General features: G+C 42.7%; 1 protein-coding gene across 4 annotated transcripts in view; it reads right to left on the bottom strand.

The window, feature by feature from the left end:
- The window catches only part of GBE1 (1,4-alpha-glucan branching enzyme 1), a 293,313-nt gene that overhangs the window by 127,091 nt on the left and 140,493 nt on the right, over positions 1-25,729 (bottom strand). For all 4 annotated transcript variants that reach the window (XR_006103177.1, XR_006103178.1, XM_042461049.1 and 1 more), the window contains exon 3: positions 11,613-11,728. Coding sequence is in view for 2 of the 4 variants with exons in the window: in XM_042461049.1 (XP_042316983.1) it covers positions 11,613-11,728 (116 nt within the window). In the remaining 2 variants the exon portion in view is untranslated. The remainder of the gene's footprint in view (positions 1-11,612; positions 11,729-25,729) is intronic.

Here is a 25,729-nt window from a genome sequence, read left to right as displayed (position 1 = left end):
CTGAAGATGCCAGCCACAGATGCTGGTGAAACGTCAGGAAGAAATTCTTCTAGAACCTGGCCACATAGCCCAAACATCCACAAAAAAACTACCAATACAAATCAATTTAACTTTTAAAAAAGTGAATGACAGTCCTTTTAAAATATGAATGAAAGTCAAGGCATCCATTCAAAGATACAGTTGGAGTGATGGTAAACCTAGTGTTGCCATAAGTAAGGGCCTCCAAACCGGGACAAATGTAGGAAAATGTAGGACAAATTTTTCAAATGTAGGACACATTTTAAAAAAAAATGGAGGACGCACAAAAAAATGGATGCTTTTTTTAAAAAAAATTCATATAAATGCATGTTTCTTAGGCATGATCAAAATGGAAGTCATTTGGCATCATTCCAAGACAGATAGCAGAAATGTGCTTCCCTTTCTGGCCAAAAACCTGAAGAGGAGGAAGAATGGAAGAAGCAGAGGAGGAGGAAGAGGAGAAGAAGAAAAAGAGGAAGAGGAGGAGGAGGAAGAGGGGGAAAGGAGGAGGAGGAAGAAGAGGAAGTAGAGAGGAAGAAAAAGGGGAGGAAGAGGGGAAGGATGAGGTGGAGAAGAGGTGGAGAAGAAGAGGAGGAGGAAGAAGATGAAGAAGAAGGGGAAGAGGAGGAGGAAGAAGAAGAGGAGGAGGAGGAGGAGGAGAGTAAGAAGAAGAGGAAGAAGAGGAGGAGGACAGGAGGCAGAAGAAGAGGAGGAGGAGAAAGAAGAGGAAAGGCTCTTTCCCCTGCCTGGCTGCCTCCCTGGCCGGCGGAGGGCGCGGCAAGGCAGGGGAAAAGGGCCTCGCTGAGGCGAAGCCCTTTTCCCCTGTCAGGCTGCCTCCGTTGCCAGCAGAGGAGGCCAAGCAGGGAACAGGCCTTGCTAAGGCAAGGCTCCTTTCCCTGCCTGGCTTCCGTCACGGGGGGATCCCGGGGGCGGGGCCAAACTAGGGCGGGACCGTGCAGACCTGCCCCAAACTGGGAAAGTCCCGCCCCCCGGCGGGATATGGCAACCCTAGGTAAACCTGGTCCCTGCCTTTGGTGATTTAGGCCCATTACAGACGGGCTCAAAAGTACACGCAGAGCACGTACTAGGGTTAAGACGGGGCAGTACTTCTGCGCCGCCCTAACCCTAGTGCGTGCTCCGCGCACACAAAATGGTGGCGGCCATTCCACACGGCCGCCGCCATCGATACGTGACGACCACGCCGCCTCCAAACAAGGCAGCACGGTTGTGACGTATTGGGGTCACGGCAGGGTGCCTAGGGCGCCCTTTCTGCGACCCCGGAAGGAGTTCCGTTTCGGAGCTCCTTCCTGGTTTGGTCCACTGGGCGCAGCCTTCAGACGGCTGCGCCCAGCAGACCAAAGGAGAAAGGGGCCAAACAGCCCCTTTCTCCTTCTCCCCACCGCTGCGGGGTGTCCTTGGGGCTTGAAGCCCCAGGGACACCCCTTTTCAGGCTGCGGGGAAGGGGCCTTCTGCCCCTTCCCCGCAGCCCAAAAAGCGGCGGATCAGGGCCTCAGCTGCTGCCGCTCTGCACACTGAGGCCCCAATACAGCGGGGAAAGGGGCGGGTGCAGCCCGCCCCAAATGGGCGGTCTATAACCCGCCTTAATCACTGAGAATCAAGCTTATTTCTACCTCCACAGCACTATCATTAATTATTTTTCTTGATAAGAACTATTAGGTCTAAAGTGAGGCAGAATGAAAGAAGAGCACCTAAGACCAAAAGGGAGAAAGATGAGAGGTGTTAGCATAGATTTTTGAAGGTGACCATTGCAGAGACAAAAAAGCCCCAAAGCCAAAAAAACAAAAAAAAACAAAAAAAAAACCTAAGCTGCATATATGATTTGGTCACTACACCCATTATAAGTCAGATAAATTAGGAAGGCTTCTGCAGTGTAAGTTAAACAAAGCTGAAATTAATGATGAAATTGACTTGCCTTTCTGTTTGATTTTCATCAGAACTCAATTATAAAACCAGCTATCAAAGGAAGTGTCCCATTAGTAGTTTTTTCATGATAACTTCAGAAGACAATTCTGAATCCACAGTTGATATTTAACAGGCAACCTCAGTCACTACAGGGTTTTGGTAAAAATTACTTCTAATCAAGGCCTTAACTATTATAATTAAAAACAGCACTAATCATTTGATGTATGCATAAAAAGAACAGAAATAAGATTTATTATGTCTTACGTCTGTCTCATATATGAAGAGGAGAACCCTCTTCCAAATATTTGCTGCAGGAAGGATTATGATGACAAATGTGCTAATGAATAGGATTTAAGTAATTCCAGAAAACATAAAATGTCTCTTCCCTCAGCTATATAACAGACGTACACTACTTTGTTCAGTTACTACTTCAGTATTAAAAATAGCCCTAATTTGTATTGAAATATATTTATTTCAAGTAAAATATTAGGTGATTTAAAAGCAACCAGAACCCACTAGCACTACTTTCTATTTCATGTTGTTTTTCTCTGTCAACCAAGTGTGGGTTTGGCAAGCATGCATACACCCACAAACTTTCATCAGTATACAAGTACACTTCAATTAGGTCTTTGGTATGTGTTTCCAATTTTTTCTGCATTATTCTAGAAGATCAAATAGCTATTGAGAATTTCATGCATAAAGCTGCCTTAAAGAGTTAATGAAAAGCATGACTCTGGAAACTCTGTACTTCCTTTTCCCATCTCTTCCTGTTTGTACCAAAAGATAAAGCCACTGCAAATAAAAGTACAGCTAATTGACATTAACACATTAATTAGCATGATGTGCCAAGTTTGTTTGTTTGAAGCACTTTCCTACAGAAAGTGTATGGTTAAACTTGGTTTTAAGCATGCTTTCCCATACCACAAAGCACTTCCTTCAGGTGTCCCTTCTGAAACAATCTGTCCCATATTTAGTTATGGCTATGCCATGGATAGAGTCATAGAATTGAAAGAGACCGCAAGGGCCATCCAGTCCAACCCCCTGCCATGCAGGAAATTTAAATCAAAGCATCCCTGACAGATGGCCATCCAGCCTCTGTTTAAAAACCTCTAAGGAAGGAGATTACACTACACTCCAAGGGAGTTTGTTCCACTGTCGAACAGCCCTTACTGTCAGGAAATTCCTGCTAATGTTGAGGTGGAATCTCTTTGTTTTATTGGTTTTTATCTATTTTATGATATGTTTGTAATTTGGTTTTAATTCTATGTAAACCGCTTTGATCTTTTGGAAAAGCGGTACATAAATAAAATTTATTATTATTATTATTATTATTATTATTATTATTATTATTATTATTATTATTTTCTTGTAGCTTGCATCCATTGCTCCGGGTCCTAGAAGATAATCCTGCCACCACAAATACATACTGAGATACAGGTCTTCTAAATTGTGAAAGCAATTGAACTTCTAAATCTAAAACATATGTAAAAATTAGAAATTCACGTGAATGATAAGGGAAATTGCTAATATTGAAAACAAACATTCTCATTTTTGAAACTGCTTGAAAAGAGGCAAAGGTGAAAGCCACAACATGTAGTTCTATTTCCCAAGTGTTTGCTGCTCCCCAAAATTAAAAATAAATGAGGAACTATGAAAGGGAAGTGTTGGCCAAAATGTTATAACAGTCACATCAAGGGTTGCAAGATGTACTCTGTCTCTTGCAAAACTTTATTTGAAAGGTAAAATATTTTTCTGACTCACAGACAGAATTGTAATTCAACTCTATTGAAAGGTTTTCGTATTAAAAAATGGTTATTGTGGATACCAGAGGGCATGCTACCATGAGAACTCAACAGATACTACTGAGCTTTGCCAACTAATGCTTTATGCTACTGAGCTTAAATAAGCTGTGTGAGTTCACAACGTTTTCAGTAAAGTGTGTACATTTGTGTCTGTTTCATGTCAATAGGGCATAACACCTCTTTTTATCTTAATCAGATACTGAATATATCTGAACAGCTGCAGGCTATGCAGCACTATACTTTACAATAGAAAGTGCACGGCTTAAAAACCAGGAAATTGTTATGCCAGAGTTGTCTGACAGTGGTGTGCATCAAGTTCATGTTTCTGGCATTTCATCCAGCAAAATATGGTATCTTGCAGCATAAACAGTGAAGTTCCGATAAGAGATCAATATGGGAATAAGAAAAGTTGGCATCCAGAATTATCACTTTATGCCTATTGAAACCAATCTGTGAAATGGGGTGCCTCTGACATTAAATAAGAGCAAAGTAAGTACATTATGTATTTGGCTGGAAAATAGAAATTAAAGGGGTAATCAGCTAAACTGTCTGAATAACTTCTGGTTACACAGGAATTGCTGAAAATCCCAACAATAAAGTATCTATCATATATCAAGAGAGTTGTGAAATGTGGCTGATGATCAGAGTCAAGAAAATCATTAGAAAAAAGAAGTTGTCTTTCAGAAATTTTGGCCAAAGTTTTGGGCAAAGCAACACAAGCAGATGAGAAGAGAAAGAAGAGAGAAGAACTGGTCAACATACTGATAACATCTTTAAAATACACAATGAGGAACTAAACTAAATCAGAAGCAGAGTTCCGTGTAGACAAGGAATTTAAAAAAAATGAAAGAAAAGAAATGGCAGAGTAAAATATTTCTGTCTCACTTCTTTGAATATGTACAATTGATACCAATGTCTGAACTAACATTTTCAGGAAGGCATTTTGAAAACAGAAGCAACCTCTGTTAACAGTGATAATGTTTTGACAAACTAGAAATTAACATATCATCAGGTGCAAGAGTTCTCAAAAAATAAGTGTCTGGAAAATGTTTAAGTAAACCGTGGGAAACAATAAATTTGGGTACAGATGTAAACATTTATGGTCAAGTTGATTACATGATATGGGGGAAGAGAAGACATTGGGTATTCTGGGATCAGGAGTGGTACAGTGGACCCTTGTTATACGCTGGGGTTTGGTTCCAAGATCCCCCGTGTATAACAAAATCTGTGTATGCTCAAGTCCCATTAAATATAATTACATAGCAAAATGGTGCCCCTTATAAAAAATGGAAAATCAAGGTAAATTTATACTTTTTCTGCACATTTTCAAATCGTGTATGCTTGAATCCATGTATAAAAAATCTGTTTATAAGAAGGGTCGACTGTAATTTAGGGGGAAATTGAAAAAAATATGGAATAGGGTTCATGTAATTAAAAACAATAAAATAGCATTGACTGAATGGGAAAGAGATCTTGGGACAATGGGTAACTTGATGGAAATGTCAAACCAATATGGGGAAGCTGTGAAGATAATTTTGTTTGGTTGGGTGGTTAGGAATGGGACCAAAAATAAAATTATCAATTTTGCGATGCCCTAACAAACTGGTACTCAAACATTTTACCGTTAAGACCCCCTTTACATCTACATGAGGATGTTGCTCATGTAATACTCAATGTAATATATGAATAAAATATTTTGTTTATTTAGTTTGTGTATTTTATTTGTACTTTCAAGTATATTCATATCTTTAGATTTTATAAGAAAATAACATTGTTCAAATTAGAGCAGTTTGATTTTAGTAAATTCAGAGCTTAACTCAACACATACGTAACTTTTACACACAAAAAAGTTTGGGAAGAAGCCGTGAAGAAGGAGAGATCAGAAATTCAAGTCCCCCAGTGTCCCACCCCACCATGTGAGTACCACTGCTCTAGCACATATCAATGGAATACAATTCTGTTTGCTACATCACAAAAGGGATATTACAGGGCTGACAAAGTTGCAGAAAAGAACAATCACAATAATTACAGGTCTGACACAAGGGAAAATTAAAATATTGGGTGCTATTGGTGGATAGACTTGGTCAAGGAAGCCGTAGCCTTAACTTTACAAGATTTTAGCAGGGCTGTTGATAGTGGGGATGCTTGGAGAGCTCTCATTCGTAGGATTGTCATAAGTCGAATCTGACAGCAATTAACAAGAATTTAGAAAGAAGATGAAAGGGAGAATGTGATAGAAAAGTCCATGATTATGTTTGGAAAACAACTAGGAAATGGTGAAACATTTTTTCTCACTCATAACATTAGAAGAACCCATGGTTCTATGGTGTGAGATTCAGAAATAACTTCCTTGCAACACACAGTTATGGACCTCAGCTTCTAAGGTATGTTTTAATGACAAACAACTTAAGATGGATTTAAAAGAGAATTAGAAAAATTCATGGAGATAAAGGCTATCATAACCACCTAGCTGGCCTCTATGGGAAACAGGATGCTTGAATTTATAAGCCTTTGTCTAACCAACAGGGGTGTTCTCACACATTAGCAAAATTCCCATTGCACTGATTAATGTCCCATATTAAAGTATAGTGCTCAGAGAGAATATTCCCATTCTGATGTCTATATTTTTTCTATTTTATACTGTTTTTAGAGCACACTTGTGCCAGTCTTTACAAAGATTTGTAGATGCATATGGTCTATTATCCTGTCAGTGGCATATTCATTCATGAGTTTACCTTATGTCTGTGCATGTCTTTTGGGGGGGGGGGGGTGCTGAAGAGGGTTAGCATTTTCCCTCTTTCCTTTGCAGCACCCAAAGGAGTTTACCACACGGGTCCTGAAACGAGCCTGTTATGTTCTAAAATGTGCATGCGCAGGGGCGCACACAGAATGGGATGGGGTTGAGGACGGCATTTTACCGCACACTGGAACACCGCCTTTGCTGCAGGGCATTCCAATCACGTCCTCGTTCCATTCCAGAGGGGTGCGATTTCTGAGAACTGTTCTAAAGCATTCTCAGAAATGGCACCCCCTGGAATGGAAAGGGGACACGATTGGAACGCCCGGCGCCAAAAGCAGCATTCCATTGTGCGGTAAAATGCCATCCTTAGCCCCATCCTGTTCTGTGCACACCCCTGCGTGCACACGTTTTAGTATGCAACGGGCCCATATCAGGGCCCGTGCAGTAAACTCCAAAGTGTTACCCAGTGCCAGGGATGGGACTTCTTCCTTCCTCCGCAATGTCCCCAGCCTTCAGCTATCTCTGAAGAGGGAGCTGAAGGCAGGGGAGGGTCTGGAAGGAGGAGGTACAGGTACGTGTCTCTTCCTCCTACTCCCCCTATGCCATCCCCAGCCTTCAGTATGAAACACTCTTCCCTCAGAGAGTGGTGGAATCTCTCTCCTTGGAGGTCTTTAAACAGAGGCTGGATGGCCATCTGTCAGGGATGCTTTGATTGTGATTTCCTGCATGGCAGGGGGTTGGACAGGATGGCCCTTGTGGTCTCTTCCAACTCTAATTCTATGATTCTATTATTCAGGTTTCCATCAACAAGCCATACCATTTTCCAGACTTCATTTCATTTCATGTCCCTGCACCTCCTTTTCCCATTTTTCTCCTTGAATTCAGTCAGCATTCCATATCCTCTGAGCACTCTCTGTTCTGACTGAGCTGTTTACAGGTCAGCCCATCTCTAAGCTACTACAATACTTAGGACTTCTCCAAGTTGATATTTCCTCCTAACAAAGATGGTGCCATTTTAGCTTCATACGGGTTGACACCTGGAGAATTGAGTTTGCTGTTTGTATATATGATTAAGATATGGTTTTGTTCAACCAAAGTGAGATCTATTTTCAATTATTCACTAATCCAGATACACATCTTGCGACAGAAACATGTCACCTTCAGAAACGTATTCTGAAAAACTGGCAACAGTCTAAAGGGAATAAGCCTCAGCTGATTTATAAAGGTTAATCCCATTGGACAGAAATATCAGATTCATCTTCAAGGATTTTAGCAACTGATTTTCTCTAACAATTAGGTTTAAAGATGGAAAACTGTGTAGAGAACATGAAATAGCAAGAGACACTACTTTCAATAAACTTTATGTTTGTGACCTCTGTCCCTCATTTATTTTCATGTGGAAAATGCTATGACCCGTGCCCTACTCCAAATTAAAGATTCTCACAACTATGCTAGTTTCCTATCTAGCAGTGGCTATTCTTTCTTTTCACTTTTTAAACAGGAATTGACTTATTTAAAGTATTCCTAAAACCAATGTTTGATAATAAACCCTGTGATAATTGACCCAATGACTAAAGTCACCTCAACATTATTAAATATTATACTGTGCATAATTTGAAAGACAGCAAGAGTTTGCAACTCATTTAAAATTTCTTACATTTTCCTAGTTCAAATGAAATGGAAAGACACCTGAACATTTCAGTCATTCACCTACAGACCAATAAAGTAAGAAATTATACTGTCATGGCATTCAGCTACAGGAATCATCAATAATATTAACACCTCACTTTTCTGCCAAATACACCTGTTAAGTATTAAGAATTCTGACTTTTTTTTAATGAGATTACTGCCCAGGGTCTTTCATACAACATAATTATAGCACTATGATCCAACTTTAATTGCCATGGTTCTGTTTTATAGCATTCTGCCACTGGCACTTGTGGAGGAAATTTAGAATTCTATGTAAGAAAGCTCTAGTGCCTCACAAACTACAAATTCCACAATTCTATAAGATGCAACCATGGCAGGTAAAGTGCAATTGTAGTGAAAGAATTGTTTGGTGTTGGTGAAAAAAAAATCTTTCATTCGTTTACAACTTTACAGGTTTGTAAAATAGAAATACACATACCACTTTAGGGTTACCCCCGTTAGTTATCATTGGCAAGGTTTAGTAATTAAATCTCTGTAGCAGCTCACCCTCTGTTTTCTTATAATCCAACAACCCTTGTTTTCTTATTATCCCACAACTTCCTTTAAAAATCAAACAAACAAACAAATAAAAAGAAACTATTCCATTTTGTTGTTAGCTCCATTGAGTTGTTGTCCAGGAAAGCTGCCATCGGACAGCTGATAAGAGTGTGCCAGGCAAAGGTAAACAAAAGCAAGGCTTTACAGCAGCAAAGAAACAGTTCCGAAAGCACAAAACCAGCCCAGTGTCCGATAGAATAGCAAAACCAAAAGCCAACCCAGGGTCCAGGGTTCCAAAGGGTGGTTCCACAAGTCCAGTCCTAGGTCAAGAGTGCCAGTGAGTAGATCAACAAGTCCGGTCCAAGGTCAAGAGGTCTAGGTCTATCCGAGGTCTAGGAAGCAAGGAGCCCAGCAACAAAGTCCGAGGGAGTCAGAGAGAGCAGCTTTCACCAAAGGAATGCAGATAGACTCTGACAAAGAGGCTCAGCATCTGCCAGGTGTTTATATCAGGCCAGCTCCTTATTGCAGCTGCTGGGTGATTAATGAGCGTTTCTCAGCTAACCTTCAGGAACGCCAAAGGGAAGCCGTTTCAGTCTTTCACTGAAGGTAGGTACCTCAGTATCTTGCTCCTCTATGTCTCCCAGGCCTAGAACCTCTGCTAGGGAAAGGCTGGGCTGCTGAGCCACAGGGTCCACTGGAGGTAATACAACAGGGCTAGACCTGGCTGAGCCAATTCTCCAGGAGCTGGGACCTTGCAGGGCAGAGCTGAGGCCTGGCTCTGTCTCAGGTTCCCCCTGCACCTGAAGGGCCAAGTCCTCCTCGTCCTCCTCGTGACTGGCCATGACAATCATCCTCAACTCATAGTGACACTGTGGATAAGACACCTCCAAGATGCCCCTGTGCTCCAAGACTCCTTGTGCTCTGCTTAGGTCCTGTAAATTCAGACTCGCAACCTCCCTAATGGAGTTTACCCATCTGGCTTGTGGTCTTCCTCTCCTCCTGCTGCCTTCCACTTTTCAGCATCATTGCCTTTTCTAAGGAGTCTTTCTTTCTCATGGTGTGTCCAAAGTACAACCTCAGTTTAGTCATCCTGGCTTCAGGAGAGTTTGAGTTTTATCTGTTCTACGACCCATTTGTTCATGTTCTTGGCTGTACATGGGATCCTTAACACTCTTCTCTAGCACCGCAGCTCAAATGAATTGATTCTCTTTTGGTCTGCCTTCTTTACTGTCCAGCTTTCACATCCACAAATGGTGATGGGGAACAGAATAGTTTGTATGATACTAACCTTAATGTTCTTTACACTTGTCTAGTACTTTCATAGCTACCCTTCTCAGACTTAGTCTTCTGATTTCTTGACTGCAGTTTCCATTCTGGTCAAGAAGACCAGAGTTTGTTTGATTCCACATATGGAAATTCTTTCACTATTTCTATTTTATCATTATCTAGGATGAATTAATGTAGTTCATCCATGATAATTATTTTTGTTTTCTTAATATTCAGCATTAAGCCTACCTTAGCACTTTCTTCTTTTGACTTTCTTTAGTAATTCTTTTCTGCAAGTAGTATGGTGTCATTTGCGTATCTTTTGTTAATGGTTCATCCTCTGATCTTCACTCCTCCTGCCTCTGAGTCTAAGCCTGATATTTTCTATTAAAATATTCTTATTTGTGATTTTTTTTCATTCTGTTTACAATATAAAATCATTTATTACTATCCTTTCTAACTACAGTGTTTGTTTTACTTATATGAGCCTCTAGTTCTGAAACCAAAATTAAACAATAGAACAAAAACATAAACAAATTAATTATTAATTAATATAATTATATTAAAATATGATAATCAAACATAAAATGTGCTATAAAGGGCAATAACCTATTCCTTGACAAGATACATGTTTCTTCAGCAAATGTGCAATTCATTTTTTCTTTCATTTCTACATTCTCCCAAGCTACTCTGCTAGGAATTCTTAATGAAGATTTTTTTTTCTTAATTTGCTAGGAGTGAAATCTAGCAGGCATGGCTGCCGAACAACTTCCCATGATTCATGAAGCAAGCATGCAGCAACAGAGGTGGAAGAGTCTGCCACGTATATCTTCTGTGAATTCTGCTTATACATTGTCATGCTTCGCTTTAATAATCTTTAGAAATATGCACATCTCCTTGTGCTGTAATAATATATTCAGCTGCACATATCAACACCTCCTACAAAAGGTATGGTATCTCTTGTAAAAATACCATCCAGTAGGTGCTGTTCCTCATCCAGAAGGTGCCTTAATCTCACCAATGAGCCATTCCAAACATAAGCGTACTATACCACATGAGCAGTGTCTTGAAAAGAAACGACAAGACAATTGTATGAAATTACAACAGTGAAACAGACCAATTTTCTATCATTTCTTACATTTTGTTTCCACAATGGACAACCGGTTAGCTAGGAAAACCCAAAGCAGGACAGCACTTCCCTATTCGTGTGACATTCAAAATCAAACTACTACTAACATACCAGTGTGGGGTATCTGTTCCCTCCACTCACAATTTTCAAATCCAATCCAATCCCTACTAATTGATTCTTGGATTTGCATACATTTCATATAGGCATGTTACTTAGACTTCTCATTTTGATCTTGCTAACTTGTAAACTACACGTTCTCTCCCTGGCTTTCTCTTAACATTTATTAAATCCTTATTTATATTCAGTCATTTTAGGTTTGCTGTAAAGTCACCTTCCTTATTCATCATAATCCCTTTTGTTCACTGTGGAATTATGATACTCTTGTTTTATATTATTTTGACAGGAAGTCATGTAGCTGAAGAGAAGGATCTGAAAGTCTCCTTTGAACTTCAAAATATAAATTGGCACATCACAGAACACTAGGAAAACTTCAATTTCAATTCCTGAATGACTGAACAGAGAAAAAGTACAATTTTAAAATGAGCACCTTCAGTTTTGATCCATGAGCCACAGGAGAAAATCCACCTGGTCCAGGTGGGATAAACAACTCCCATTTCCCAAAATCTATTTTCTTGTATGGATGGGAAAATGGATTCCAGTTATCTGCAAGAAAGAGAAAGAGAAGGAATTATATTAAATATAGAAAGAATACTAAACTGCAAAATTCACATATAAATCAGGAACATATCAGTTTCAGCATCAATCTAATTTATGATCAACAGATCTTGCTGTTCTAGAACTATTAAGCATTTTAATACTGTTTTGGTTTTTATTATTTTTATTATTGTTCTATAATATTTTATTAATATCTAGTCATATTGAAGAGGGAACAAGCTTGTTTTCTGCTGTTCCTGAGAACAGGACCCAGAACAATGGATGCAAGCTACAGGAAAAGAGATTCCACCTCAACATTAGGAGTAACTTCCTCATAGTAAGGGCTGTTCGAGAATGGAATACACTCCCTCGGAGTAGTGGAGCCTCCTTCCTTGGAAGTCTTTAAGCAGAGCCTGGATGTCCATCTGTTGGAGATGCTTTGATTGAGAGTTCCTGCATGGCAGGGGGGTTGGACTAGATGGCCCTTGTGGTCTCTTCCAACTCTATGATTCTATGATTCTATTTATTACTATTTTGATAATTTAATAATTTAAATAATTTAATAATACTTTTATTAACATTTAGTATTATAATATTATTAAAATAGCATTTTAAATATTATCAATTTCATTCTAAGGTAGAACAAGAGGTATAACCATCCATAAATATTAAGTAATCAAGAAAAGTTTTAAATACAGGATTCTTAGTTCTCCTTAATAGTTTTGTGGAGACAAACCATTTAATTCTACATGCCATTCATTCTTTTCATATCCTCTTTTTGGCCTCTTTTTGGCCTCTGCCTGTTCCTTTTGTTTATCTTTCTTTTCTTTCAGGTCATCACCTTTATTATCCCTCCTCACAGAATGATAGAGTTAGAGCTGACCACAAGGACCATCTACTCCAACTTCACCATGCAGGAACACACAATGAAATCACTCTCCAGAGACAGACATCTAGCCTCTGTTTTAAAAATCCCATGGAGGAGACTTGACCATACTCCAAGGCAACATATTTCACTGTCAAACAGCTTTGTTTTTTAAAACCCTACCCAGTTCATGCCATTTTCCAGCTAATAAATAAATAAATAAATAAATAAACAAACATGACTGTTTCAGTGTACACTAATGTTCCTACCATTTTGCTATTAGTTCTTCATTTTGGAATTCACTATCTTCTGGCTGTTCCTTCAGTGGCCTGCAATTCTATTCTTGTTTCCATGTGTCACTAAAGTAGCATTTTCTTGATTCTTTCTGACTAGAAAGCACTATCACTCCATTTCCCCTTTTCATTCCTGTCCAAGCCAAAGATGTCACATTCTCTCAATGTCTCAACTTCCTACTTGTCAATCCTCTAATTGGAATCCTTTCAACTTAGCTTTTGCCCAGATTATTGCACCAAAAAAGTCCCTTCACACATATGACAACCAACTTTCTGCTACTGACATAGTTTCTTTTTTTATCCCCCCCCCCGCCCCCGCCACCCCGTACATTTCTTTCAGAATTTTTCTCCTACTGATACAGCTGATCATGCAGGTCTGTCCACTTAGCTTTGTTTCCATGATATTCTCTTCCCCATTTCCCATCTTTGTTTCCTAATAATTCTTGAGAAATCTTTATGCAGTTTATTTTGCTTTTCTTCTGTGAACATATTAGAACTCTTCCCATGTAACTCCATGATCAGTTAATTTAGACCCACATAACATGACAACACAGACAAACTACAGCTTTATTTTACTGTTCCCTATTCTTTCACCAACAGTCCTGCAACTGACAGAAGTCAGACTTTTGCATTTCATTTGCAAAAGAAAAATATCTTTTCACCAATATAAAATATATTATGGACAACTGTATGTAGTGCTGCCACGTAGAAGTATCCCTTCCCATTGTGCCATCAAGCCCATCTTTGAGCTTTTAAATATATACAAACAAGGCTTTTATTGTGAAGTATTAAATTCTAAGATACTGATATTTTGCTTGTAGTCCTCAAGTTACTAAGCAATAATGTATGTAAATAAAATATTCAGTGTCATTTACCAGAAGCTTTTCAGGAAACTATAATGTCAATACTGTCTCTTGCATCAGAGTTTTAGCTTACTAATTGCCTCAGATACATGATTTACTAAGCTTTTAGAAGTACTAATTGACAAATCATAACATTTCAGATGTTCACTTAACAGTCATAGTATTTTCTTTGAGAGACCAAAGGAATATTTGGGTCAGTTCAAATGGATGTGCATATCCATTTGAAAGAATGTACAGTGCTCCTTTCTTTACGTGGGGGATCTGTTCCTTACATTCTCCCACAGCTTCAGTGTATGCTGAAAGTCAACTCTTAACTTATGATTACCACGGATTACATAGGATTTTCTTGGGGCAAGGAAGATGTGGTTTTGTCTTTTCCTTCTTCTGAAATATAGCCTACAGCTCTTAGTATTCATTAGCAGTCTCCCATCCAAGCAATAACCAGGGTTGCTCCTGCTTAGCTTCGAGGATCAGATAGGATGCGGTACCTTTTTGTTATTGTTGTGTGCCTTCAAGTCATTTCCAACTTATCATGTCTCTATCACAGGGTTTTATTGGAAAATTTATTCAGAGGGTTTGGCATTTCCATCCTCTGAAGCTCAGAAAGTGTGATTTCCTCAGGGTCACCCAATGGGTTTTATGGCCAAGCTGGGATTCAAACACTGCTCTCCAGAGTAATAGTCCAATGCTTAAATCACTACACCAAGCTAAAAATCTAGGTGGAGCTGGTGCCTATTTCTCATCCTGGTGTGTCATGAATATATGAAAGCTAAATAATTTTCCTACTCTGAAAAGGACAGTTATAAGAAATAAAGACTGAGCATCCATTGTATTATGTTCACAATGTTCAGAAAAAAGAAAGAGAACATTTAGTTCAACTTTTGTGTCTTGTACTAGGTTGGAGGCAGGCATATGCCAAAGCCCAGCTTTCTCCAGAGTTCAAGAACACAGCAATGCACCCTCACAGTCTTCACTAAGGGTAATAAGAAATGACACCATATAATTCTTTGTCACTTTTCAGGACCTGGGGGCAGGGGAAGGATCTTGTTATTTGGGTAAAAGTTCTCCTGCAAAAATATTGAAAAGAGTTTTCCATTGATTCCCCCCCCCCCCCCCCCGCCGAGCCAAGGATCAAGGATTTTATTTTAGCCAAAAGATGTGGGTTTTGGCCAAAAATAATAATTAAAAAAAATGGCGGCATTTAGGTGTCAATGGGGTACATAGTGCTGCATTGTTCACATGCAACCTGAGGACAGCACAAAATCCGATCTTTACACTATTCCCTCAGCTCTTCCTTCTGCTGTGTCCTAGCTATTTTCTTTAACCACAAAACTTCTTTTCTTCTTCTCCTGAAGGGGACTGTACAGTCCTGCTGGTGCTGTTATATTATTAACAGTAATAACAATAAAATGTTAGTCGTGCATGTATTCATTTAAGACCAACAATTTCACAGCCCTGCTTCAGCAGATCATTATGCCCATGTGCAGCTTTCCCTGATAGAATCTGCTAACAGATGTTGATCATCATACTTTATCAAAGATATTTCAAAATCAACGTTTTCCATTATACTTATTCTGTTATTTACATTTATTCTTTGACACAACATAGGATAATAATTTTCAATTAATATTATTATTGTCAGAGGTGCAACCAGCCATTAGCCAAAGAAAAACAAACAGGCCAAATGAAATTATGAAAATACCTAAAATAATAAATATATGCAAGGCATAGAATATATTAAACCTCCTCCCCCCCCATCCAGTAAGGGTATATAGAATGACTCCCCAATCTTTTCAGAGTGCATTGAAACATTTTAAAATTGGGAAGCCAGTATGGCCACCAATACAAAATGGATGCCATAGGGACATGGGTAGTCACAAGCACAAAGCTCACAAATGTCAATCTGCTTATTTTGCCCCACAGAGACAATAATCATGTCCAAATAGAAAATTGGCAATACAAATTCAGAAACACACACAGAGCCCGAAAGCAATTCACCCATATCATATACAACAAGATTGGAAAATGCAACCTAAGAGGCAGTTTTGCCATTCCCTGAGCTGGACCTCAAGCTCAAAAATAAAAGAAGCTGCCAAATTCCCAAACTGCATCAAAATGGTCTTAAAGTGTGGCTTACTTGGTTTTGCCCCTCATCAAAACTTTTTTTAAAAAAACTATTTAAAAAAACTGATTTTGGAGCAAAAATTAGTACAGTATAGCCTATCAAAGGCCCAAAGCAGACAAGTCAAAAGGACTGCATCAACATCAGGATTGCAGAAACCACACATGTCTAGTCCCGATCCAGGCTGAACCGGGCCACTGGAAGAAGAGAATGTCATCCGCCTCTTCTTTCCAAATGATGCAGCATTAGTGTAGCTTCCAGCTGCATTTGGCCCATGCATTATCTCAATGCCAAAACCCCAATTTGGCCCAAATCCAGCACTTTTGGCCCCTTTGCTTCAGGTCAAAGAGGTGTAGGGAGAAAAATGGGCTCCTCTCGCCCTTACCACTCATGCAACATACATACACAGGCCAACATCCCACCCACCCACCCAAAATTTCACACACTGTGGCAGAAAATTCCCAATTAAAAAAAAACCTCAAAAACATACTAGTGGGCAATACTCTCACTCAACAAAACTCCTTGTGATCCAAGAGAGAATATCAAAAATTTATAAAGAAGCCAGCAACAAATGCTGGAAATGTAACAAAGAAGTGGGGACCTTCTTCCACATGTGGTAGAACTGCTCTAAAGCTAAGAAGTTTTGGCTATTGGTAAGATCAAGAATGCAGAAAATCATGAAGTCCAGATATAAAAGTTAACTTTATATCTGAAACATTCTTGGTGGGATTTTTTGGTTTTGGCATATAGGTAGAAAAAGGGATGGGTAGACTGGCTCAGCACATGGTGCAAGCGGCAAGAATCTATGTTAAATATTGGAAGACCCTAAAGATTAGTTAATTAGTAGAGATTGCAGAAATGGATCACTTTACACATTTAATGAAAGCAAAACCCAGAGAATAGATCTTCCAAGAATGGAACTGGCTTACAGCATATTTGCAGCTAAAAGAGGGGGAGGTGGCATCAGCAGGCTTTGAAGGGTGACTGATTTTATTTTATTTAGGTTAGGAATCATAGAATCGTTGTGTTGGAAGAGACCACAAGGGCCATCTATTCCAACCCCCTGCCATGAAGGAAATCTAAATCAAAGCATCCCCAACAGATGGCCATCCAGCCTTTGTTTAAAGACCTCTAAAGAAGGAGACTCCACTGCACTCCGAGGGAGTTTGTTCCACTGTCAAACAGCCCTTTTTCTTCTTCTTCCTGCTTTATTTAAAATATGCTAAAATTAAGAATAAAGTGACTACAGGAAGGAGACAGGAGAAAGGATTAAGGGATATGCTATTTGCCTTGGCAAATGGGAAGTCAGTAGTTATCTTTTTATTTGTTTACTGTTTTGTTTAGTGTGTTTTTTTCAGACAGGAATACATATATATAGGAGAATGTTGGGGTTGTGCATTGTAGTATCTTGCACTTTTTCCAACATGTGTCATTAAATTATATTATTAATAAAGAAAGAAAGAAAGAAAACCTTCTGTGACCAAGGCAGTTTTCCTGTCAATGCTCAGAGGCTGTCCTTTTACCTCAGAAACATCCATTGACTCTTTGGTCTTGACACTTGCCCCTTTCATACCTCATTACACTTCCTTTTCAATGAATTATGATTGAGGTCCCTTATATGTATGTTGTTTTTGGTAGCGTTTTGTCATTCTTGTAAATTTATTCAGCCAGTACCCTTTTTTGAAACAAGTGAACATCAACTTTATATATAAGCATATATTAAAATATGTATCTTTTTCCAGGTTGTTTCACAGATCATATGGTTACAGTACACTCATCCTGCCACATTCACTGGGGTTAGGGGCACAGGACCCAGTGAATGTGGAAAAACCAAAAATAACCAGAACACTATGTTTTTACCTGAGAGAACACTTCTGTAGCAATCTCTGACGCCTCCAGTGCAACTCTATGGTCAACATTGACAATATAATTGCTCTGGAAGAGCTACAAATGCCTAGTGGGGTTTTCTCTCTAGAAATCTCTAGGTCCTTCAGTGCAATGTTTGGTTAAAGTTGACCACAGAGTTGTGCTGGAGGACCTAGATATTTCTAGAGAGAACATATTAATAAAATCTGTGAATAATCAAATCGGCAAAAGTCAAAGCCGTGGAGGACAGTTAGACTGGAGTTACAGTACTCTAATAGTTACAAGTTATTTCTTAGTCAGTCCTCTCAGGGAACCCTTTAAATCTAAACGTGTTTCTTAACTTTCTTAATCTTTTTCCTCTTATACTATTAAAGTTTTTCCCCACTTAAAAAACTATGGAACCCTGCTAAGGACACTGTCCCAAATTCCAACTAACACGTCTCAGAACGGAACAAATCTGAACTGATCTAAAACAGACACACATGACTTTATCACACTGGCCCTGAAATGGGTCCAGTGCATTCTAAACGTGCGCACGCGGGGGCGCACGGAAGGGAGGGGGCCAAGAACCTCATTTTACTGCACAGTGGAACGCTGCTTTTGCCGCCGGGCGTTCCAGTTGCAATCCCTGTTCCGTCCCAGAGGGGGCCATTTCTGAGAACTGTTTCTAAGCGTTTTATATTTTATATACAAAATATGCATACATACAAAGTATGTTAAATATGTATTGTATTATATTGATGAAAGGATATGTGAGGTTGCTCACCGGTAACTGTGTTCTTCGAGTGGTCATCTGCGAATTCACCTGATCATGGTCTGCAGGTGCAGGCCAGACCCTCATTGGCTTCGGTGGCTAGGGTAGCCCGGTCCCAAGAGGCAGAGCACGGCCGTCTCTTTGGTGAGGCCGTCTCTTTGGTGGATCTTGACCCGGCCTCTGAGGGAGAACGGAGCATAGGAGTCCTGAAGCTCCCCTCTGATTCAGAGTCCAATGCACAATCTGTAGGCTGTCTGCCGGTACAAAGGTGGCTGTGAGAAGGACTCTAGGCTCGAGCGGCACCGTCCAGGAAGGCGCCGGTATAGACGGAGTCGGGGTGTTCACCGGCTCAAGAACAGGCGATGTTGATGGTACTGGCCTCGACTCCGGTGGAGGCACTGAGACCGTGCGTGGGGCCCCTTACGGCGGCTCTTAGCAGGCGGTGAGGACGAGCGAGCCCACTTCTTGTCCTGATGGGAGCGTTTTCCCCTTTTTGGTAGGGGCCTTGGGGCATCCGCCTTCCCCAGAAGCTCCAGAGCCGCCAGGCTGGCTGAGAACCCTCTCATAGAGGGCAGCCTTGGAGTCCGATCCCGGTTCTTGAGGCTTGGGCGGACATGGCCTTGCAGTGGGCACAACTGCCCGGATGTGGTGTCTCGCCTAAACAGAGGACACCCTGTGTCCGTGGCCATCGGCCCTGGGGATTTTAACCCCGCATTTGGAACATTGCTTGAAAGAGGCCAATGGTAAGAGAAGTCCATTACCAGTCCGAAGTCAAGCCGAAAATCAAAGTCAGTCCATCCAAAAGGAACCGAAAGAAGGGTCAGTTTGAAAGTTTTAGGTCAAGCCAGAGATTCCAATAGAAGAGCAAGCCAAAGCTAGCGAAGTTCCTCGAGCTGCTTAGCGCGGCGGAATGAAGGAACTGAGGAAGAGCGGGCCACCAAGGGCCTTATATACGGGTGGGCGGGGCTAACCACCAAAAAGTTGCAGAAAGATACATTACTTTCTGCCTAGAGATGTCTAGAAGTTTCCGAGGATCTGCTGCGCAGGTGCAGAATAAACCCATTTGTGTGTGAGTTCGGCAGAGACCACGAAGAAGAAATTAGGAATCATAAAATGTTGTAATAACATAAATCATGGTGTATAAGCACACACAAATATATATTATAATAATAAATAAAAGTAATAAAATTTTTATTTATACCCCACCCGTTCCAGGGATCAGGGCGGCTTACATAACAATTAAAAACAGGCACAATCCATAATAATACAAGAAAGAAATTAAAACAGACAAATACATCAATACAACAAAAAATAACAGAAAAAAGCCCCATAGCCCAACCTCTTGGCCACGGAAAGAGGAGGGAGGGCCCACAGAGATTTTAGTCGGGGAATGCCTGCTTAAATAGGAAGGGTTTTGAGATCCTTCCTGAATTGGGCCAGGGTGGTAGATGAGAGCGGAGCTCAATGGGCACGTATTCCAAAGGGCTGGGGCAGCCGTGAAAACTGTTCCTCCGCGCGGTGGAGGTTAACCTAGTCCCCAGGCACCTGTTGGGGGAGTTTTTTGGGATGGTTTTGTTGTTTGTGGGTTGGTTTGTTTTTTGTGTGTGGTTTTTTTTGTTTTTTTGTGTTGTTTTTTGTTTTGGTTTTGGTTGTGTTGATGGGTGGTATTTTGGGGTTGTGTTTGTTGTTGGGGGTGTGTGGGTGTTTGGTGTGGGGGTTGTTTTGGTTTTTTTGTGGGTGGGTGTGTGTTGTGGGTGGGTGGGGGGTGATTGTTGGTGGTGGTTGTGTTGGTGGGTGGTTGTTGTTTTTTTGTTTGTTAGTTTTGGGTGGGTTTGTTGGGTGTTGGGTTGGTTGTTGGTGGTTGTTTTGGGTTTGTGTGGGGTTTTTGGGGTGTGGTTTTTTTGTTAGGGGTTTTTAACCAACCAACAACAAACCAAAACCCACAACCAACCACAAACCACCAAAAAACCAACCCAAAAACCACAAACCACCACCAACCCCCACCCAAACAACCCACCTACCCAACACACAACAACAAAAAAACTCACAAAAAACACCCACAACAAAACCACCAAAAAAACCCCACGCCAAACCAACACCAACAACAACACCCAACAACACCCACCACCCACCCACACCCAGCACCAACCCAACCCAAACAAAAACAACCCACCCAAAACCCAAACAAACACAACACACACCCACACACCAACAAAAAGGGGGGGGGGGTGGTGGTGTTTGGAAGAAAAAAGTTGGTTGGGTTTTGGAGATCCGTTCCTGACTTGGCCATGTTTTGTGTTTTGGGTAGATGAGCTGTGTTGAGCTCAATTTGGTTTGCTTATGGTATTCCAAAGGGCTGGTTGTTGGTGGCCAGCCGTTTGGAAAATGTTCGTCCGCGCTTGGTTGTGGAGGTGGTTAACCCGCCCCAGGGCCCCTTCCGGGGGGGGGGGGGGGGGGGGGTTAATGCCTGCCCAGATGTTCTGAGGGTGCGAGGGGAATGTACGGGGAGAGGCGGTCCTTTAGGTATCCTGGGCCCAAGCCATTTAGGGCTTTATAGGTAATAACCAACACCCTTATATGAAGCTCGAAGCGAATGGGCAGCAATGGAGATCTTTTAAACCGGTGTTATATGGCTGGTCCTGGGCACAACCATGACCAGCCGGCTGCCATATTCTGCACCATTTGTAGCTTCCGAGTTTGGTATAAGGGTTGCCCCATGTAGAGTACATTTGCAGAATCCAATCTCGAAGTTACCAAGCATGTACAACCGTTTCTAGGTCCCTCGGGCCAGGTATGGCGCAGCTGGCGGATCAGCCGAAGCTGATACAGGCTCTTGACCGTCGCATCACCTGAGCAGTCAGGTGAAGCGACGAGTTCAAGAAGCACCCCCAACTGCGCACGAGTCCTTCACAGGGAGCGTGACCCCGTTCAGGACAGGTGGAACCACCGCCATTCCTGACCCAGGAGAAACTATCACTAGTACCTCCGTTTTCTCTGGATTCAATTGAGTCGGTTTTCCCTCATCCAGCCCATTACTGACTCTAGACAGGCCACGAGGGGAGCGACGCCATCCCCAGTCACTGGCATCAGTCGGAGACATAGAGAAATGATTGGTGTCATCAGCGTACTGATAACCCCGCGCCCATGTCTCCGGATGATCCCTCCCAGCGGTTTTCATGTAAATGTTAAATAGCAGGGAGACAGAATGGCTCCTTGAGGGACCCCAGTTTTAAGGGCCCGCTCATCGGAGCACACGTCTCCCAGCTGCACCATCTGGGACCTCCCAGAGAGGTAGGACCGGAACCACTGGAGCACAGTGCCCCCGATTCCCACCTCGGCCAGCGTCCCAGAAGGTACCATGGTCTATGGTATCGAAGCCGCTGAGATGTCCAAGACACCAACAGGGACCCGCTTCCCCCGTCGATGCTCAGACGGAGATCATCGACCAAGGCGACCATGGCCGTCTCAACCCCGTAACCCGCCCGGAAGCCAGTTTGAAATGGGTCCAGATAATCCGTTTCATCCAAGACCGCCTGAAGCTGGATCGCAACCGCCCTCTCGACACCTTTCCCAAAAATGGCAGCAGCGAAAACAGGCCGATAGTTATTATATACCAGGGGTCGAGGGAGGGCTTTTTTAGGATCGGTTTTTACTAGGCCAATTTAAGATCCGATGGAAAATAGCCCATCCCTCAAAGATGTATTAATTAATCCAGCGTAAAAGAGCGTTACCGCCGGTCCCCCCTGGGCGCTAACCACGAGGGACAGGGATCAAGAGAGCAGGTTGTTTTCCGAACACTTCCGAGGATCTTGTCCACATCCGCGGTACTCACCGACTCAAACTGATCCAGTTTAACATAGTCAACGGAGGCTACTGGACACTTCTACCCTAGGTTCTGCTATATGTCAGCGTTCAGACCTTCGCTTGTACAGAAGTTTTATCCACGAAAAAGTCGTTAAACAAGTCGCAGCAGGCCTAGAAGGTTCAAGGATCTGGTTCAGGGGGGAGGGAGCTGAGTTAGCTCCCTGACCACCCGTGAACAACTCTGCCGGACGCGACTCAGGGACGCAATACGAGCACCATAGAACGAGTTCTTTGTTGCTCGTGTTGCCTCTCTGTAATCCTTAACAGTGTGGTCTAGAGCAGTCTTGTCGTGTAAGCGAAGGGGTTTCCGCCAACGGTACTCTCGCCGTCGCAGAACCCGCTTCCTCGCCCGGAGATCTTCCGTACCAGGGCTTACATTTGGAAGCGGGCCTGAGAGGGCGCTTGGGAGCGCTCCTGTGTATTAGCCCTGGAAAGACCGGTATTCCAATACCGGTGGAGGGCATCAACAGAGTCGCCGTCATTTCCACCGTGAGCCCCTCTAAGGCTTCTTGGAACCTCTCAGGTTCCATCAGCCTTCGAGGTGGACCATTCTAACAGGCCCCGCCACCCCCGGGGGGGATCGGGTAGAGGCCTTGATTTTCACCTCTACCAGGAAGTGATCCGTCCATGACAGGGGGGAAAACTCTGCTATTTCCACCCACGGATTTTCCGCATCCGAACAGAAGACCAAATCGAGAGTATTACCCGCACAATGCGTAGGACCCTGTATCAGCTGGGACAGGCCCCATGGCCGCCATGGTCCCTACATGAATTCCCGACGAGCCGCACCGGGATGGAACATGGCTGGCCGTGAGGGAGGAAGCTGTTGAAGTAACACCCAGGACAAGAAAAGCCTGGGCCGATCTCCAACATCAGCTCCAGCGGACCAAACCAAACTGTGTCAAGCTCGTTGAAGGGAGTCCCGCTAATGCACGGGGTGGCCGATACACTAACAGAATCCCTAGACTGTGCCCTAGCCTTTAATAATAATAATAATAATAATAATAATTAGAATTTTATTTTTACACCCCGCCCTGTCCATGGATATGAATCAGGGGCGGCTTACAAGCATTTTATAAAAAAACAGTTACAATGACAAGGTTAATTAAAATTCTAATATAAGAATTATTTAACAACAGTTAACTACAAAAAAACACCGGAACAGGAAAACAATAAAATTAGGAAAACTACACCTAGGTCAGGGGCACAAGAGAAGTGAAAATGGAAACATCAATCCAGCGGTCAAAGGGAAAAGGGAAAACGGGGGCGGCAGGAAACATAATAAACACATTAAGGTGGGGAAGGCAGCCGGAAAAGGTATGTTTTCAACTGTTTTTATTTAAAAACAGCTAATGGAGGCGGCGGCGCGAAGCTCTACAGGGAGCTTGCTTCATTCCCAAAGGGGAGGGGCAAGCAGTAGTAACATGCCCTCTGTGCGGAGTCCGTATATCGGATTGGACCTAGGGACCTCCAACCAGTTAAGTCCGCGAATAGTTCTGTAGGTTGTGCGAGGCGGCAATTATATGGGGAGAGGCGGTCCGCCAAGTTACCCTGGGCCCAAGCATTTAGGGCCTTTATAGGTCAAAACCCAACACCTTGAATATGAGCTCGGAAGCGAGCGGAAAGGCAGCCAGTGCAAGATCATTTTAGAATAGTGTGTTAACATGGTCCGACCTGGAACTACCAGCGACCAATCTAGCTGCCATCATATGCTGCCCACCAATTTGCAGCTGTCCGGTTGTTGTACAAGGGTTTGCCCCATTGTAGAGCGCGTTGCAGAAATTACCAATCAAGCAGGTTACCAACAGCATGTTAACAAACAGTTTCTAGGTCCTTTCGGTCCAGGTGAGGGACAGCAGCTTGGCGTATCAGCCGAAGCTGGATAACCGAGGCAACTCCTGACCGTGCGCATCCACCTGAGAGGTCAGCTGGAGCGCCGACATCACAGGAGCAAAGAACTCCCACAGCTGCCGCCACCGAAGTCCTTCAGGGGGCAGCGTGACCCCGTTGCAAGGAGCGGGGTCCGTGACAGAATCTCACCACCAGAAAACCAGGGGATAACCCTATCACCAGTACTTCCGTTTTCCCTGGATTCACGCTGAGTTGTGTTCTTGCCCTCATAGCCAGCCCATTACCGACGCCAAAACAGGCAATCTAGAGGAGAAGATGCCATGCCTTAGTTACTGACGTCAGTCGGAGACATAGAGGAAAATTATCTGGGTGTCAATCAGCAAAAGCGTGACTGATAACACTGCGCCCCATGTTTCAACCCCTCCGGATGATCCTACTCACCAGCAAGCTTCATGTAAATGGTTTGAATCAGCATCGAGGGGACAAAATCGCTCCTTGAGGGACACCAGATGTAAGGGGCCCTCCTAGTCGGAGCGGACAGTCCCCCAGCTCGCACCATCTGGGACCCTGTCCGCAGAGGTAAGGAAATGGGAACCAACTGCAAAGCAAGTTGCCCCCAAATTCCCAAACTCCCTCAGTCGTCCCCAGAAGGCTACCTCCATGGGTCGATTGTGTATCGAAGGCCGCTGAGATGTTCCACAGCAGCCACTAACAGGGCACACGCTCTCACCCCCTCCTGTCATGCCCCAGACCGGAGGTCATCAACTAAGGCGGACCATGGCAGTGCTTCAACTCCATAGCCCGCCCGGAAGCCGCGGTTTTTGAAATGGGTCCAGAAAATCAGTGGTCCATCCAAGATCTACTGAAGCTGGAAGGCGACTGCTCTCGTCGATCACCTTCCCCAAAAAAGGGTAGCAGCGAGATGGGTCTATCAATTATTCATGAAGGCAGGGGTGGCTAAGGAGGGCTTGGCATTTAGCAAGGGGTTACAACCACTGGCTTAATTTTGAATTTTAGATGGGAAACTGACTGCTCGCTTAGAGATGTCAGTGTTATGTGGATGCGCGAGCATTTAGTCGCACCACTTCATCTCCCCACATGAGCTGCCAACCATGAGGGACAGGGGATCAAGAGAGCAAGTCCGTCCTCCTAACCACTTCGGAGGATCTTGTCACACTTTCATCAGTACTAAACAAAACTCAAAGTGATGCCAGTATAAACAGGGGACCGCGCGACGCTTCGGACACCTCTTGACTATCGAGAGGTCTGCACAAGACTGGGCGTCCGGAGATCAGCCTTACCCGAGAAGATTTTATTCCGCAAAGAAGTTGTTAAAATCGTTCAACAGCCAGGCTGTTATGATGGCTCCAGAATAGGGGACTCAGGGTGGGAGGGAGCCGCAGTTCAGCTACGCCTCACAACCCTGAACCAGCATCTGCGCGACGCGACTCTTGCGGACGCAATACAGTGCAGCATAGAAAGCAATTCTTTGCTGGCACGCAATTGCCACATTCCATAAGCTTTTAAATGAG

Source organism: Sceloporus undulatus, chromosome 3 (genome assembly GCF_019175285.1).
Source record: "Sceloporus undulatus isolate JIND9_A2432 ecotype Alabama chromosome 3, SceUnd_v1.1, whole genome shotgun sequence".
In the NCBI taxonomy this organism is placed as follows: Eukaryota; Metazoa; Chordata; class Lepidosauria; order Squamata; family Phrynosomatidae; genus Sceloporus; species Sceloporus undulatus.
Note: the sequence above shows the minus strand (reverse complement) of the source record. Positions and strands in the feature narration are given on the sequence as shown.